At 47.5% G+C, this 17,927-nt stretch overlaps 1 protein-coding gene across 1 annotated transcript; it reads left to right on the forward strand.

The window, feature by feature from the left end:
- Positions 1–7,517: 7,517 nt before the first annotated feature.
- On the forward strand, positions 7,518–9,506 carry H6S33_004303 (uncharacterized protein; the record flags this gene model as incomplete). The annotated part of the gene is made up of 1 exon (XM_044835649.1): positions 7,518–9,506. The coding sequence occupies one exon, from the start codon at positions 7,518–7,520 to the stop codon at positions 9,504–9,506; it is 1,989 nt and encodes a 662-aa protein (XP_044691041.1).
- Positions 9,507–17,927: the final 8,421 nt, after the last annotated feature.

Genomic DNA, 17,927 nt, shown 5'->3' on the forward strand with positions numbered 1-17,927 from the left:
ATCGGGATGAGGATTGTGGGGCATGGGGCGATACTACAACATTGTATGTGATTCACGGTTTCGGAAATAGCGATTGGGTACAAATGTTTCAGCCCTCGCTCGCAGCATAGATAGCGTAGACATGGGCTCACTTTTTTCTTTTCGTTTTTCCGGATCCACAGTTTATGGCGGACGGTGGACAGTGGGTTTCAGTTTCAGATAACTCAATCTGTTCTGTTATGTGGTGGAGCAGTAATTGCTACCTAGCTACAGCTACATACATGAAGAGGGCGTATTTTTTTTTTGGGGGGGGGGGGGGTTCACTGGTGGGAAGGGTTAGCTAAACGGATAGACAGAGGGCTAGAGGGCTAGAGAGGGACATCGCATCGGTGCATCAACTCCAAGACCACCGACGTGACGGGTTGGGACTGGATCTGATCTCGAAATAGTAGTATGTAGAGTAGGTGGCCCAAACAAAGACCTACCTGTACGTATGTCTAAACCCTCGATATCGATCGTCAATGCACAGTCCTCAGTTCACTGAGCCAAACCAAACCCATGGTCTCTACTTGAATCCATTCTCTCCTATCAGACTGCCCCAAAACACACACGGTAAATAGTAGCAGCACACGGTGCACTGGTCTAGAGTCTAGACAAAGCACAGATCCCACTACCTGATCGATCGGCCGGTCCGGATAGGTTACTTGCTTACTTGCTTTAGCTTTGATCCCGCACGTACCATGCCATGCGGCCGTGCATGATATCTCTCCTACTCTATCTATCCATCTATCCACCACCACCAGTCTACATCTACATCCACCTGCAGGCCTCGGAATCTTCCCCTCTTTCACCGGGCACATCTGCGACTTCCCCCGACCCTACCATCGTGCCAACAATCAAACCAGTGGTGTCGTCGTATATCGTGCCATCGTGTTAGCAGTCGTGGTTGTGGTCGTGGTCGTGGTCGTGGTTGTAAGTGTACTTCGTTGTGGTGGGAAATAAAAAACCCCGTGGTGGCGCAGCGCAGCAGCCAGACCACGTTTGCATTGCGGCTGCGGGAAGAGGTAATCTACTTTACATGTAGAGAGAGTACTCTATGGTTGATGTATGCAGGGCATGGGAAGAAGCTTTTGACGGGCTGAAGATTCGCGCGCCCTGCCACGCGTTTGATGAGATCGATTTCGAATCTTTTTTTCTTGTGTGCGGGGGAGGCTTAAGCTTCCGGAGTGGTTGTGGGTTGATGTGAATTGGCGCCCTGTGGAAACTATGATGTCGCGACCGTAGCATGGTAGCGATAGGGAGGTAAGCAAACAAGAACAAGTATGGTTGGGGACACCTTGAGCCGGAGCACTTCCAACGTCAGGATTTCCCAAGCTAATAACTTTCCACAACCACACCCTATTTTAATTATCTCTTTGTTATTCGGCTAGTATTCATCTGATCTATCACCCTACATAGTCCAAATTAATTTAGCTGTTCTGTGGGTGGAGTTATTAGGGTCGGGGTTTGGTGATGAATGTCGCGTGCCATGTTAATTAGTATTAATACACTAGCTAACTGTAAACGAGAAGCAGTTATCTGTGCCAAGAGTCTAATTAACATCCGGTTAATTTTTGGATCGAATGTCGCATACTCCGGCTCAAGGTGTCCCCAACCCCAACCATAGCAGAGCAGGGCAAGCGAGAGCTGAAAAACAGCACAACGTGACGAAATCCCACAGTAACGTAACGCCGTTAACAACACCACCGCCAACAACAGCAAACGTCTATCGCGTTTAAAACTTTGGGCATTGCTGGCTTACTGACTTGCTGTCGATGGTACATGTATGCTGCGTAAATGTTTCGTCTATCTGACGGAATGAATGCCTAGCTAGGAGCTGGGCTACGGTAGGCGAAGAGAGAAGAAGGGAGATCCCCACAAAATCCAATCGAGATCAGAGTTAGCGAGGTGACGATGGATGAAAGATGATGGATAGAGATCTTCCCCATACCATCATCCATCTACCATCTTGACGTGGCTGGTTCAGGTTTTTTAATTTTGTTTACTTGCTTGACCCTGAGGTTAAAGCTAAAAAAAAACCTAGCGAGATCTGGAGGGAGGGATCCGCCCCATCTCATCCGTTAGGGTAGCGAATGTAATAATAGCTTGGCCTAACTAGGTAGAATATCTACTAGAGCACGTAAAGTAGGCCGGCGGGCCGATCCCCCCTCTAGGCTGATGAACGAATGAGACCGACGGACACACCGAGCACCGGTCGCCCTGTAAATTAACACTGACGCAGGGCATCATCGTTTAACGTGAAGCAGGAAAATCAAAAACCCGCTCATCCACCCTGTGACGACGTGTGGCTTGTGTGCGTGGGTGTGGTGTGGTGCTGTGTGTCTCAGGGTCACAGCTCTCAGTAACTCAGGGTCCCTTCATACCCGTGCCCCCTTTATGATGCCGTTGATGGGAAGAATTCACCGCGGAAGCCCTAGCTCTCTAACTTTTGGAGCTCTCTCGCTGCCGACCGTAATTGGATCGGATAGGGGTCCAGGACAGGGACGTGAGTGAGCACAGATACTTTTCTCTCCTGCTAGAGTACTCTACCTACCTTAATCCAGATTCTGCAGCAGAGACAGTTATTTTGGGTACGACTTGCATACGGTTCGCGGAGTGCCGGGTCGATTCCAGAGATTAAGAACACAGACACTTGCTCGCATGGCACTGCAGTGGGAGGGATCGATTGGCAGCTACGCATTTCTCCGAGCAGACAAAGGGAAAAAAATGGTGTGGACACACACAAAAAGGGTCCTGTCTCTCAAAAACTGAGCTAAGTGAAAGTTGGCATCCGGTCGGTTCCGTTGATCTGGCCCGCCCGAAAAACTCGCTCACTCAAATCCTTCGCTTGACCTTGCAAGTTGCTGCTGTGCTACACAGCCCGAATCCTTGCCAGCAAACACCCCTGTTAATTTGACAGTCCGACAGGCATTTTCTCCCAGATTTCCAGAATGATTCCTGATTCGGCAGGATCATGGAAGAGAGAAAATTCCTTCCATGTGGCATTGGCAGATCATGCAAGGCAAGTGTCCGGGTTCCAAAAAAAGAAAAAGAAAAATAACGGCAGGAAAAAAAGAAGAAAAAAAGATGAAAACTGAAAAGGAAAATAAATACCTAACCTGGCGCATCATCGCCAGTGACAAATTGTTTGTTTTAGACGCGTTTCCGCGGAGGTCCCTCACTCAGTGGCTGTTTATTAATTTTTAGCCGAGGTATTAAGTGCCCTTCGCTTTACTGAAGGAGCTGGCGTTACCAGGGCCATGGTCAATGATCATCAAGCAAGCGCGCATCATCGCTTTCCACGTAGTGTGGCTGCGACTCCGTTAGCCGGCTAACGCACCGCAATGCAATGTTGTTGGCATGATCATTACCGATCCTCGGTAAGGTAATGATCGGGAATGCAGGTATCTGCTCTAATGTCTTCAACACAACCTACCTACCTAAGGAATATGGATCGCGCGGCCGGAGATATAGGCTTCGGTGTCCGGGGAGTGTCGTCTATGTAGCTGGATTAACAAGTAGAAAGAAGCAAACAATTTTTTCGGTGAGTAGTATTCATGCAGCATGCAGAGTCGAGACTTGATAAAAGGAAATAAAGATATAGAGCTATAAAACGGTTGATTATTGTTGTTTGATAATCATTAGTACTAGGTACTGTTTTCCGTGACCCGGAAGTAGTTGGAAAAGGGGTGGTGTGTGGGCAGCGAAATCTCGTTCGTGAGAAAAAGAAATCCGTGTAACAAGGATTAGGTTAATTGAGGCGGGTGCGTGTGGGTGAATGATCAACGCAAGGAAGAAAAAGCACGCGTTATCAAATTCCCAAAGCCCAACTAGCAGTGCAAGAAGCGATTCCCGCAGTCAAATCAAAGACATGGAAAACTCGCACCGAGGTGTGTGGCTGCTTGTCTTTGGTGTCATGATCCCTGCAATCGATAGATGCGAGGCAGTGGTGTGCACGGTGCATGCATGCATTAATTACCTTAGTGGACGGTTCGGTCGGTGTTGTTGCGCATCCCCCGGCAGTACAGAACTCTAGAAGCATGCATGGAAGGATCTCAGAAGGATTTTTCCTTGACTGGTCCTGCTGCAAGATTAAGGGTGTTCTGGACCGGTGCCGTTCATGTGTGTGTGTGGGGCTAGCCTCTCTATCCCACCCCCCGCGCTGTCTCTGACCGAGATCTGTGTTCGCTTATCCTAATTCCCACGAGGTTTGGCAGGGAAAAAAAAAAAAAAAAAAAAAAAAAAAAATTCCCGAGTTCCGGGAGATGGGTTGCTGAAACCTTCTTGGTGAGGGCCTGTCAGTTGTCAGTCAGTTCAGATACAGTGCTTACGAGTAGCGCGGTGTTTACTACCCTGCCCCATTCACAGTAACTCACTGTTCACGGTGCTCCCTCTGCTCTGTCTGCGATCTCTCTTCCCCCCCTGGCTCTTGGCCATCTCCATCTGGTGGGAATAGGCAGGGGGATCAATAGACTTTTATACATTTTGAGTCTTTGGAGGCGTAAACGAGTACAGAGTCTGGGAGAATTAATGCGAAAGTCAGCGCTAAAGGAGTGGGTTTCTTGGTCCGTGCTCACAGCAAAAGTCCTTTCAAGAGCCAATGGGACTATCGGGTCACGGAAAACACACTTTCACAATAATTCTCCCCATCACTATACACAGAGGGGAGAGATGGCTTGCTTGCTGCCCTCGAGCTGCATATCCAGTCCCGGCAGCCATGACTCGGGAGGATAGCCGAGTCAGTACATGTAGACATCGGTTAATTTAGTATCCTTTCGTTTGCACGGGAGCTTCAGGATGTATATGTGGATCGTGCAGAGTAGATTATTTTGGAATCTGCGAATACGATAACAGAGACATGAATGGTTGAGTAACGAGAGTCATGGGAGGTTATCGTCGGATCATTTTGGTGAGAGGTGGCCTGTTGCGAGTTTCGTCCACACCTCGTGATGGAGCACACAATAGTTGCAGAACCATCAGGAGAGCTCTTGTTGCCTTGATTATTATTAACGAGTGTTTATCAATTCATACTCCGAATAGATATTATTGGGATCTATACTCTAGGCATCGTGTTTCGTATGTCATACGGAGATACTTGCCTTACCATACATACATGTAGTTAGTTACTGTATACGCATCGAGCTTCTATTTCTTTCCCAATCATATTGACGGACAGATGGATTAAGGACTCGTGATCGGTCCGACCAGTGGGGATTGCAATTGAGTCCACGAGCGAGCTTACGTGCGTGAACATGAGATTGAGCTCACGTTTTTTCCATGTTTTATTTTTCCTCGTGTCGGCAATGCCGAAGGAGGATTTGTTTTTTTTTTCAGAGGAGAGATATGGTTTCTCTAAACGCGCTACTGCAGCAAAGAGAAACAATTTATGTATTACGAGAGAGAGACTGGACAGGCCAGGAGATAAAGGGACTGCATTGACCTGAGCTTCTTGCTCTGCTTTGTGGTGCGTGCATTACGGACGGAGAGAGCTAGGTGCCTACTGTCCAAGCCTCTACTACTTACTGCATGGGTGAGTTTGGGGAAAAGAGACATCCGGCCTCCTGCGAATTAAGCGCGATGAGATGGGGGGAACAAAAATCTGGACCCAAACGGGGGAGAGGAGCTGCTGTTTCGTGTCTTGTGTTTTGTCGCTGCCCTAGCGTTTACCGATCGGGGTTACACCAACTTGCTGGGGTGGGAGGGAGGAAGGGATCTTTTGCGGGGCGATCGATAATCGTCTACAAGGGTCTTTCGGGCGTTGGGAAGTCCGCTGTTTCTCCGCGCACAGCAAAGTGGAAATTTTTTTGGCAGGGGGTGGTGGGAAAGGGAGACTGTGGACCCTGGGAATGTTGTCTATCACGTTCAAGCCACAGTCGGTCGGTGTGGGCTGGACCTCGGCACGAGAGAAGAAGGGATGGGAATGTTGAGACCTGGATACCAGCTATGTCACTCTGCTTCAGAAAGTGTATGAAATGTGGCTACCTCTCGCACCGTGGATGGGCAGCATAGCCACAAAAAAATCTAATCTATCGGAAAAGCATGGGTTTGTGTGGGGGAAAACTAAAAATACTGGGTACGACTCGCGTAAACTCCTCCATAGGTACCGTAATCTGAAATAAGGAACTTGTGGACCTGTGGACCACAGAAGAGGGAATATGTGGAAGGGATGATTGGCCCAACAAGAGCTTTCCCGTCAGCTTTGGAAAAAAATAACCAAACAGGGAATGACAAGGGTGGAAGAATTTGTAAGAACGGAGTGAATGTGTGAGTGTGAGTGGTGGTGGTGTGTGCCCATTTTTCCGGAAAGCCGGGTTTTGAATTTTGAATTGGTCGCATCGAGGTTCTGGTTGGGGGGGAGGTGAGGGCAAGAGAGAACGTTACTCTAGCTGCTAGGGTTCTGGAGTGAGTGAGGCCTGTGCACGGAGGCTATGGGATTCAACCAGCGAGCAAGGGTTGACAGCAGTTGAGGCCGAGTCTAGGGATGTGGTACACTGGTACTTTCTGGGAGACTCGATTATTATTATGACGCATCATGCTTGCTACCGCTGCCTGCACCACCACATCCTGAACTTCTCGCAGTTGGCTGCTCCACCCGCACACCACACCCCACTTTGCACCCAGCAGATCGTTCAACCAACACTATCAGATCCCGCCATATATATCAAAGCCGCCGCGATGGATGTCTTTACTATCAACAGCAGTCTGCTTAAACGGCAACAAGAAGCTTATCACGCTATAATATCTAGAGTCGAGCTCTACTCCCCTCGTTTAACACACCACCTTCATCATCGCTCAAAATCATCATCACCTACAAAACGCCTCTCAGCCCCACGACTACGACGACTTTCTGCAAGCTTTAATAGACCCCGTCTATACTGAGAAGATATAGAACTATAAGTAGTCAAGTCTAAACGCCGATTAAGCAGCTCACGATTCAGTTGGTTCGGTAATTGATCAGGTGGACCGGTAATTGCGTGCCCCCCCCCCCCCGAGATAGCTTCTCAGCTTTGGTCTTTCTTGTAAGTTCTCTTCTGTATTACCCTACCCTTCCCCCCGGACATACACCCTACCGCCTCCGGCGGAGAGCCCAGTCCGCAGCCCGCATAGGTCATTAAGGGTCTCCTTGACCCTGACCCACACCCTCTGCCGCAGATGGCTATCCTCGGAGCGGAGTTCTACCCACACACTCCCAGTTAATAAGCCCTTAGCCCTCAGCCCTCATACCACTGCACTCACATTCTTCTCAAACATGCTAGATGATACCCGTTATGAAGGTTGTCAGTTATCTAACCCATGTGCCTTATTATAATGTAGCTTGATCAGCGTCATAGCTTTCTACCCCCGGGGGTTCCGATCGAGACCCGCACCTATCCTCTAGAGTCCTACTTACCCACCTAAAGGGAGCTCAAGAATAAAGCCATCCCCAATCCTCTCACAGCATCATTATCCCGTGCTATCTATCCCAAATCCTCTTTCACATCCTATTTTAACTCTTCATAATGAGAGCCCCTTCGCCCCAGACTACTACTACTCAATACCACCACAGTAGCTACACCTCACCTTACCAGACCTACGACCTTGCTTTCTACACTGCTCCACCACAAGTCGAGCTCACTCCAGCACAGAAGAGACAGAAGCTTGAACAAGACTTTGCTGCCGGCTTCCCCCCAGACGACGAAGGTTATCCATTCATCTCTCAACTCCATTCTTACCCAACTACCACCATGCCTATCAGGAACATTCCTCTTAACCCTCACATCAACCTCCAGAGGGCCTCAGAGCCAGCTTCCCCAATAACCATTGCTACCTCTCTTTCTACCCACTCTACACCAGCATCTTCACCTTCAAGAGTTACTATCATGTCTGCCCACGGCTCCCCCGCAGATTTCCAGCTGTACGACGAGTGCTATGATCGCAAGCGACGGAACATCCAGAATTTCGAGAATACTTCCACCCAATCACGGTTCGGCAATGGCTACGACTCATCGATGACACAGCCACTCGAATTCTTTGACCATCAACCTCGCCATTACCTGCAAGCTCCTCCATCGCAGCAGCAATTCGGGAGCCAGGGATTGGTGAACAGTCGCGCAGTCATGCACTCCGATGACGACGAGCTTCCAGCTTTGTCACCCCACCACCGGGGCCAGTTCTCGTCAAGACTTTCCGCTTCGGATGTGGACCTGCACTCGCCCACCACCCCCATCGCTTCACCAGAGTCTGTCTGTGGCGATGGAGTACAAGTAGCTCGTGAGGATGCCTGTCAATATATTGAGTCGTGGATTGACCATTACTTACTCTCCGATTCAGAACTACACCATCCAATCCCAGGCCCCCCTAAGCTCGATCGAACTGTCTCCGACGCTATCCAAGACGAGCTATATAACCCTGGTGTCGCCCCTGGCACAGAACACGCTACTCGGCCATCCTCTCCTTGCACGACCCCTTCCAAGGTTGCATTTCTCTACCAGCAAGCCCAAAACCAGCACGCCATTACCACGTCGCCAATAGTTCGCGACCACTCACCTTTCCGTGCCAATTCGCCTTACGCGCACTTCCCAGTTGTCACTCGCTCACCCCAGAGAACCACGACCTTGATTCCTGCTGGCTTCGCAACTGCTCGTGCTCAGAGGGAGAAGCTGATAGCAGTTGAGCGAGAGGTACTGAAGAAGCAAATGGAGGAAGACTACCATAACATCGATCTCGTCGATCACCCTTGTACTATCTCACCAAAAGATGCCTACCATGAGTACCACGAATCATCACAAGAGGGCATCAAGGGTCCTCTCTTTGCTTCTCAGGAGGATGTGTACTCTCAGAACGGCAGTATTCAAAGCGGCAGCTACAAGGGTTCAGTTCAAGGCGACGAGGAAGACGATCAAATTTACAATCTCAAGAGGGAAGAGACTCAAGAGAGCTATGCTAGCATGGCCACCAGCCGCAGAGAGAGTGATGCTAGTATGAACTTCAATGCTACCATGTTCCCAGCCAACCAGCAATTCACCCCACTTGGATTCCCCTACAGCAATTACGCCGATGGTTCTGATCACAAGCCTCAAATGGCCGAAGATGAGGGCGAATATGGTTACCAGTCTGCCGGCTCACCCCTTACGAAGCCTGCAGAGTCCAAAGCGAATAGGGGAGGATACACCTGTACAGTTCCTGGATGCAACCAAAGGTTTCCCACCACGAACAAAATGGCAAAGCACAGACGCGAAGCACACAGACAGACGAGTCCCGGTAGCCGCGGTGATGGCATCGCCAGGTCGCACCACCCCGGACCTCACAAGTGCAACCGCCTAAATCCTACCACAAACAAGCCCTGTAACACAATTTTCTCTCGGCCCTACGACCTCACTCGTCATGAGGATACCATCCACAATACCCATCGCGAGAAGGTACGATGCGAAATTTGCAACGACGAAAAAACCTTCTCAAGGCAAGATGCCCTTACACGTCACAAAAAGGTAAATTTCCCCCTTAATTGATAAGGAATCAACATGAAGATCTGCTTTGTAGATAACCATCTTAGATGGCTTTGTGTTGAATCGCCTTGGTATGATGTGAATTTTCACTAACATCATTATTTTAGGTAAAACATGGTATCGACAAATAGCCGATCGGACGCGCCCAAATTGTCTCCTTTTTTCATTTCTTGATGACGCGGGGTGATGGTGAACGACACCAATTAACTTCAAAAACAATCCTGTTGCGATCGATAAACTGAGGAGGGATCTACAATCAACACAAGTTAGATCAGCAGTTCACTGCTTTTCTTGCTCGCCCTACACTAGAAGGGTGGGAAGATGCATGGAAGAACATGGGTTGTATAGGCTTGGCGGCTTACCCGCCCCACTAGTCCTCCATGTACAACCATGACGTCACTCACTTCACTTTCTTGCACAATCACATCAAAGCGTGGACCTCCGGTTTTTCATTCAGAAGGTCTCGTTCCACCTGTCTCGGTTCTCGATTTCGGCCACTTGTTTTCGGGGTTAACCGTTTACCACCATCACTATCGTCATCTATTTTCTTATTTGAGAGATGTTTTTCTTTACACTTCCATTCGATTCTAAAGTTTGTATTATTACTTCAACACTTTGCACTCTATCTCGATTGGTTATTACTTGTATAGGTCTGGTTACTACTTTCCTTTCATCTTTTCATATATTTCGAAAAATATTTCAAGACGGGTATCTTTGGTTTTTTGTTTTGCTTTTATGCGCTGGTAGCTTTTCCTTTGTTCTGAGCGCACTTGGGTAGAACTCTAAAGACGAAAGAAAAGAAGACATGAATCATTTTTTGGCGTTATTTGTTTTGAGCTTCTTCGAAGCATCATCGGCCGCGGGGGGGGGGGGGGGGGGGTATTTTGTTTTTTGGATTATGAACCTATTACTGTAACATTACGATTATTGTGTGCCTCCTTGGTGCGAGATTCATGACTGGTGTTTATTTGATTTTGGGTGGTTATTTGTTTTATTGTTCAATACTGTACTACTATTTTGTATCACTAGCTACTTCCACTGCGTGCATTGAATAAGTTCAACACTTTTCACAAACTTCTTCTCGTGACATCTTAATAGCCTGTCCTTTGAATGTGGGCACGATTGAAACCCAGGTTGCTTTTTCTCCCATGATATGCACCATCGAAGCGTACCTGTGGAGCCGACATGCAGACCAACCCGCGTGCCGTTAACCTAAAATTTGTTGCCCTGCCCAGCGTGTTCCTTGAATTTTTCGTTCTACCGAATCTGCATTTTGATCATTGGTGTTCCTGTCGCGGCGCGTCATGGGAGTAATTTTCATCCCTCTTATTCTACTAGAGCAATGTATTTTGGGCCTGGCGCAGGCCGCGCAGCAGTTCAACGGTTGAAAGTTCATGAGGGGACTTAATCATTGGCTCTGTGTCTCATTCTCGATGCAACGCCAGTAAAACAAGGTTAGGCTCGTGGAGTCTACGAGTTTGGTTCGTTAATTATTGGCCAAGACATGATTCGGGCTAGATCAGGAGCATGCGTGGCGCATATGCATGCATATGTGCACCTACACACGCACAGCCCGAGCAGCCACGTTTTATTTTCGGTTCCATTGTGGAGTACTGCAGAACTCTTGACAACATTCGAGATACGTCTCCAAATTTCTATTCATTGATCATGATCGATGATGATACTGATGATGTGTTTTTTTTTTGGGTAAACGGTGGAGAATTAATTCTCTTTGCTTTTTTTTTTTTGCGTTTTCAGCCCCTCGCCGGTTTTATTAACTCGACAATTTGAAACGGCACTCTCGGCGGAGCAGGCAGAGGATATGTATGAAGCATGTATGGCCTCTCTCTTTTTTCATTTTTGCCACCTTTATCTTTCTATCAATTTGGTTAATGTATCTGATAGTAGTTAGTAATAGATCTGGGCACGTACGTTCTCGAAGAGTGGCAAGAGCTGAACCAAATACACGGTTATCTGATTGGTTGTTTTCTCTTGTCTGCAGTTTGTTTCGATATGGGGAATCTGTTCTTCTGCACATATCATTCTCGTGGCAATCTGTAAACAATTCCAATGTCGACCGAAACCCGGCAGAGCATCATCCATCTGTCCGGATCCTCGGGTATGGTAGTCAATTCGGTAAAACAGAGTGCTTCTAGTGGAAACACCTTAGCATTACGCGGGGGAACGAGGGGGAGGCACGGGTTCGATTTCCACATACGGTTTGCATGGTGGGGGGTGAATAACGGCTACCTTAAGGGTGGGATAGTACGCAAGAGTCGTCGTAAGAGAATCCATATGTTGAGAGTCACCTTGAAACGGTCCGTCACCGTAAACGGGGTATTCGTTGCGGCCAGCATGGAGGAGGAGGGGGGGAAAGAAAGGGGGGAGGAGAATGAGTATGCCTTGAATATCATGTTGTGCAATTTATGGCTAACCAGATGTTTAGGGATTGATCATCCCGATCTCAACAACAGGCCTACGGATAAACAGCTAAGCAGTCTGGAAGCGCTTTCTCCGTTAAGATGGTCGGGCGATATCCCCTCCACACCAAATCTCTATAAAACCGAATTGATCATTTCCTTTCGAGGTCTCACTAACAGGCCTACAGATAGACAGCTAAGCAGTCTGGAAGGGCTTTCTCCGTTAAGATGATCGGGCGATATCCCCTCCACACCAATCTCTATAAAACATAATTAATTGATCATTTCCTTTCGAGGTCTCATCGCCGTGGCCACATGTAGCCCAATAGACACTTATCTGCCGAGATGACTGACACAAAGAAAGGGATATTGTTTCAAGTCTCAGATACCGTGGGCACCAGTCAGTTGGTAATGCACATGTAACTCATCGAGCTTAATGTGACAGCGCCCATCAAAGAAAAATTCGGAAACAAGATGAAACCACCAAACACCCTCAATGAGCGGGGTATCTGATATTCGATCTAGACACTGGAAGCCACCAAGGCAGATTAGGTTCCTGAGTCTGAGTCCCATGATAGTGTTGATCCCAGTAAGGTAGAAAGTTGAATTTCTGTGCGTGGGCCATCAGGCCACATATTACCTCTAGATGGTCGTCGTCCCAGCCGCCAATAAACCACTAGAGATCATATAATGTCACTCGTCCTTAGTGGCTTACTTAATAATGCAATGCGATCGGCATATAATACCTCTAGTACTAGTGTCCACCAATGAACCAACCACAAGGTCTCGACCCAAATCTCCGAGGAAATAGAAGAACATGAATACCGGGGAATCGATTCACAGATCACCTCTAGAGTACATGTAATTTCATGTAAGAACGAATAAGCTGGCGCTTTACCCAGGATATAGTGTAAATCCTTACCTCTTTCGTTAAAGCAAGCTAGGACTATGAGGCGCCGCTGTTCCTACAGCGAGAGGTAGAATTATTGTACAGATTCTGGTAGAATTAATGCGAAAGTGGGTTTTCCGTGACCCGATAGTCCCATTGGCCCTCAAAGGAATTTTTGCAGTGAGCACGGGCCAAGAAACCCACCCTTTTAGTTCTGACTTTCGCAATAATTCTACCGGATACTGTAGAAACAGGGGTCTAAAAACAGGGTTTAGGTGGCTGACTCGGCCAATAGAACTCTTCCCATGCTTCTACCCCACGCTGTACATGGAATGTGTCCTTTGCAACATATAGCTCAATTCACGATAGAGGATGGGCGTGTCAACTTGAATTCTCATTGACCGAAACTGACTTTTAGCTCGAAAGAAGCGTGGTTTAGGGTTTTGACTTGAGGCTCTCCCTCCAAAATTTATTGCCACCCAAGTTGAGACACCCACCCCCTATGGTTTTTCCAATGCAGGCAGAAGTGGCAGGCTCACTTACTGGTTTGGTCTTTGCACTTGGGGCCGATGGTGCTTAGTGATGTTGGTTTACTAGCAAATGTAAGGCTCTGACTGAGTCTGGAGACCAATATTGTACAGGTACATACCAGCATGTATTACACACGAGATTTTTAGAGTATTTTGCAGTCATCGTAGAACTTTCGAATAAGTATTGAGTCAAAGATAAATCGCTAATGTGATCACTGAATACTAATCAGCTTGAAGTTTAATTTCAATCATTGACTGTTGTCTCATGATCAGCGCTACCATCAGAAATCCTTCCCACCCCCTGTCCACCACTCATAATAGATATTTTGGGCCTCTCTTCGCTTCTTTTGACAAACTATTTGATTATCCCCTTCTCGTATCCGAAGCTCATGACCAAAAATGTAGAATGAGTCAACGCCGTTTCACAGGGGAAATTCGTGATCCTTGTGCCTCGGCTGAGTTGGCAAACACGGTGAAAAAATGCTCTCTATACTTCTCAACTGGCCAGTAAGGATTAGTAAAGATGCAATATAAAGGGTATGCTCCATAGGGGAGCAAAATGGAGGCGCGGGGAATCGAACCCCGGACCGCTTCTATGCTAAAGAAGCATTATACCACTAAACCACGCCCCCATTGGTATTAAAGACTCTATTTGAATTTTTGAGAGAATTTTAATAACGCGGGTTGATAGTGTAAATCGATACCTTGCCACTCTAGCCATTTTGGTGCTTAGTATGAGTTTGGTAAAAATGTCAAAGGCTTGGCTTTGGCGACTGAAATCCTAGTAGCTATAAGTAAGCGAGAAATAGTTGAGAAGCGTTAGAAAATATTCCTCCTAATTTTCAATAGTTTGGCATGAGGAGTGTTTGTAGCTGGCGGTGTTTCCGACCATTCAGAAGTTCTTCCGGCCTCCGAGAACTTAAAGCGAGCCCTTTTCATTCTACATTCGGTATTTTGTTCTATGGTAGATTTTGCGCTATTAGTTGGGTGAATAATTGTGGGACTGTTAAAGGGATTGCGTTGATTAGTCACCGGATATCACTCGATAGCCAAGACAAGAACGCCGTATCTCGGATAGCAACGACACAATCCTCAATCCTCCTTCAAACCATGATCTAAAATACTAATTGTAAATCTATCGCTCTCTGGCTTCAATGATATACGATTATCTTTCCTATATCTATTGTAGTTGTTGTTCGTTGGGGCGTAGTTGTTTTGTAACCCAGTTTTGTTCTTATGGAGTGAGCGCTACGTGTTTTATCTTTGTATGGCTGTTATCTCATCGATCGATCTCATCAATCTCATCTTTACTTACATCCTAACTTATTCGGGTCCTATGATGTAGCCCTGATGAACAACTCGCGGTCGCGATGTTTTTATGAATGACGTCAACGAAAGTCACTGGTCCGCAATTAATAGCGATACCTATTGTATTTTTTTTTTTTAAAAAAAGGAAATTTCATCAAAGGGAAATTCTTCCACTGACTAAGTAATTTTCGCTCTCGTTCTTTTCATCATCGTGAACCAATCCATCTGGCATTTTCTTCCGTCAATGAAATATCGCTCACGAGCAATGGACCGCTCTTTACCCTTAGAATTGATAGGAACATGGAATGGAGCTCGGAGACTTCTTAGGGCTAGGTATAGAAATGGTCATCAGGGCATGCCCTGGAATGGTTTTATTTTGCCGGAGATCATCTACACCATACCCATTGTTCCGGCGGCCGCGGGAGCCGTGGATTCGGGCTCGGGGAATCTCACTGATGAAGGGGTCCGGTTTATCAACCGCCGCGGTGGATTACTCGATTAGAATACCTTTATCATCAGTTTTCGTTCATCTTTGGTGTTTCGTCTGAACTAGCATTGACCATTCATGTCTTTGGAGCATCGGTAACAGACCTACATGTAGTCATTTAGAGTAGACATTGACATCGGAGTAAAAACACGTGTTTCGGAATATACTATTTTTGGAAGGCTCTAGTAGCTTCTAACTTCATTTTTGGGGGCGACATCGTGCAACGCGGGTTTAGGCGCTAACACCGAGAGCTCCCGATGCCAGAAATTTGCTGATTGGTAAGCCCTCTTAGGGCCTTCTCTGAATCAAGATCAAAGGAAAACTTCAAAACCGCAACCAGTGGAGATCTAGAATTGCCAGGACTGAATAAGGGAACCTCTCCAAATTCTCGACGTCTAGATTTCTTGAGACGTATGTCGATGGTAACCGGTTGCCAGAGAGCCGTCTCCCTCCATCATACCTCCCCCCCCCCAGGGCCTGAGCTGCGAGTTTGACGTACGTATGGTTAGCCTAGGAGTCTTCATGGTTTTTTTTTTTTCTGCGAAGATTGAACTAAGAATTAAAGAAGTCAGATTGTACCTTTACGCACCAGGCCTCAACGCTCATTGGTCGTATGTTCGATCCAGAAAATCTTTCCTGGCCGTTTGCATAACTAAGAGTTAGTTTTGAAAATCGAACCTCAGATAACGAACGGGGGGAGTCGGCGCGATGTTACACTCAATGAGGACGTCTAGACGTACTGTCACGGCTTCAACCTCTAGATGGGGGATGCTACCCAGTGGTTTTATATTAGAAATCTTTAGCGAGATTTGATGGAACACGATATATTTCTGGCGGTGCAAAGTCACTATGAGGCTTTGTTGCACACGTATATTCACCATGACGAGTGGTTTAATTAAACCCAGAGAGCCTCAGCAGGTACATGTAGTTACGTCATGCGGCTTATCGTCAACTGTATGTCGGGGGTATCCGGGGATCGCTGTCTTAACCCTTACGGCCATGCGGGAACCCGCCTTGATAAACGAATAGATAAACGAACATCGCCGTAATGATGCTCCGCTGCGGGCCTTGCGGCGGGACTGATCTCCCCTCTGGTATACAAAATTAGCGGGTGGAAGGCGGGAAGAGTCGAGTGCAAGTACAGACACCTCTTAAGCTTGGGCGGCAAGAAGGATGAAAGCTTCGAACCCTAGGTGTCGTAGGTCTGATGTGCGTGTGATGATATATCAAAACAGTTGAGTTGGGAGCATGTGAGATTGATGGGTACATAATTGTGAACTCAGACGGGGAGATCTCGAGGCCAACCCGACCGCATGCGGTGAAATAGACCTAAGGATATGCTAGCAACAACCAGTAACCGATACATCTGAGACCCTTGTATGAACAACAACAGTGACCCAAGGATGTATCTGTGGCTGGTGGACGTGTGAGAATCGGCTAGAAGGGATCAATGCCCGCAATCCGCCGGTCTCGGCGGCTACGAGTGATGTGCCATGATGAAGTATCGTGGGAGGCTGGGAGCAATTCATAGGTGGTGGTTTGTTTTTTATAGAGCCACTCACTACCAGCTAAAGCTTACCAATCAGAGTGCTACTCGTGCTTTTCAGTGGTCTTAGATATCAGTCCTTGCTACGCGGAATCCGCTCGAGGAGTGTGTTGACGGAGGACAACATGTACATGATTACTAAGCGGTGGTGGACCGCTTCGGCGAAGTGGACAGATGTAGCGGACAGGTGGGCGGACCACGTACGCCCGCCGACAATTATATTTATAAATACTTAGCTCCGTAGCATCAATGAAAAGACATCTTGAGCATCATACATAATACCGTGCGCTAAAGTGCATAAGAGATTTTTGGCAGTGGTGGTGGTGGTGGTGGTGCACGGTGGTGGGTGATGGTTGACTTTAACTTTCCAGCCAGGGCGGTGGTGGTAGCGATACTAAGCTACATTTAACCTACAGTAGCGACTTGTATATACCCTAAAGTACCCTAAAGTTTAAGCGAAATTTAAGCTTTCAATGCTGAGCTAATTGCCAAAGCATAGATAAATTTTGGGCAGGCCGCTAGTTTGCCAGGCTGTGAAATACCAAATACAATTAGAGGACACCATAATATACTAGTTATCATCCTATTCTTGCGGCTTGCGCATTTCACACCCCCATGGAGGGGCCCGCCGGGGAAAGTGTCAATTTTGCGTTTCGCAGCGAAGTGTCAATTGCCAAAAAAATGACACTTTGTAAAATACGCTCTAATAATTGACATCTCCCCCCCCCCCCCAGGGCCCATCTATATACGCACCGCTAGTACACTACCAAAGACCAGCAGACAATATTCCATAAACTGTAGCGGCGTGGGGGGTCCCAATCGGGTTCTTGCAAAGAAAATTTTTTCATGTAGTCATCCATTACGAAATGTGGCGCGCGTAGCCACGAGTGACATTCCATGACACACCCCGTCCACCAGCCTCCCCCCCCCCCGGGGCAAGCTGGTGACCACCGGCTGAGTCCCCCCCCATCACACCACCCCACTAGCTAGCACCTAGACCCTTACCCCCCCGCACCGCGCCCACGGCACCAGGGCGCACCCCCCCACAGTCTCGCGTGGCTTCGGTTAACCCTTGGCAACTGTTGTTACTGTAACGGGGTGGAAATGATCGTTCTGCTGGTTTTTTTTCTTTTCCGGACGACCAACTACAGGCACTTTTTACTTTCTACAGTCGTTTACCGTGTCTCTTGACGAATACTGCCACTCGACGAGCATGGTTTCCAAGTATGGGCAAGCTGCTGTGA

This window comes from Morchella sextelata (assembly GCF_020137385.1).
Source record: "Morchella sextelata strain SCLS chromosome Unknown scls_17, whole genome shotgun sequence".
In the NCBI taxonomy this organism is placed as follows: domain Eukaryota; kingdom Fungi; phylum Ascomycota; class Pezizomycetes; order Pezizales; family Morchellaceae; genus Morchella; species Morchella sextelata.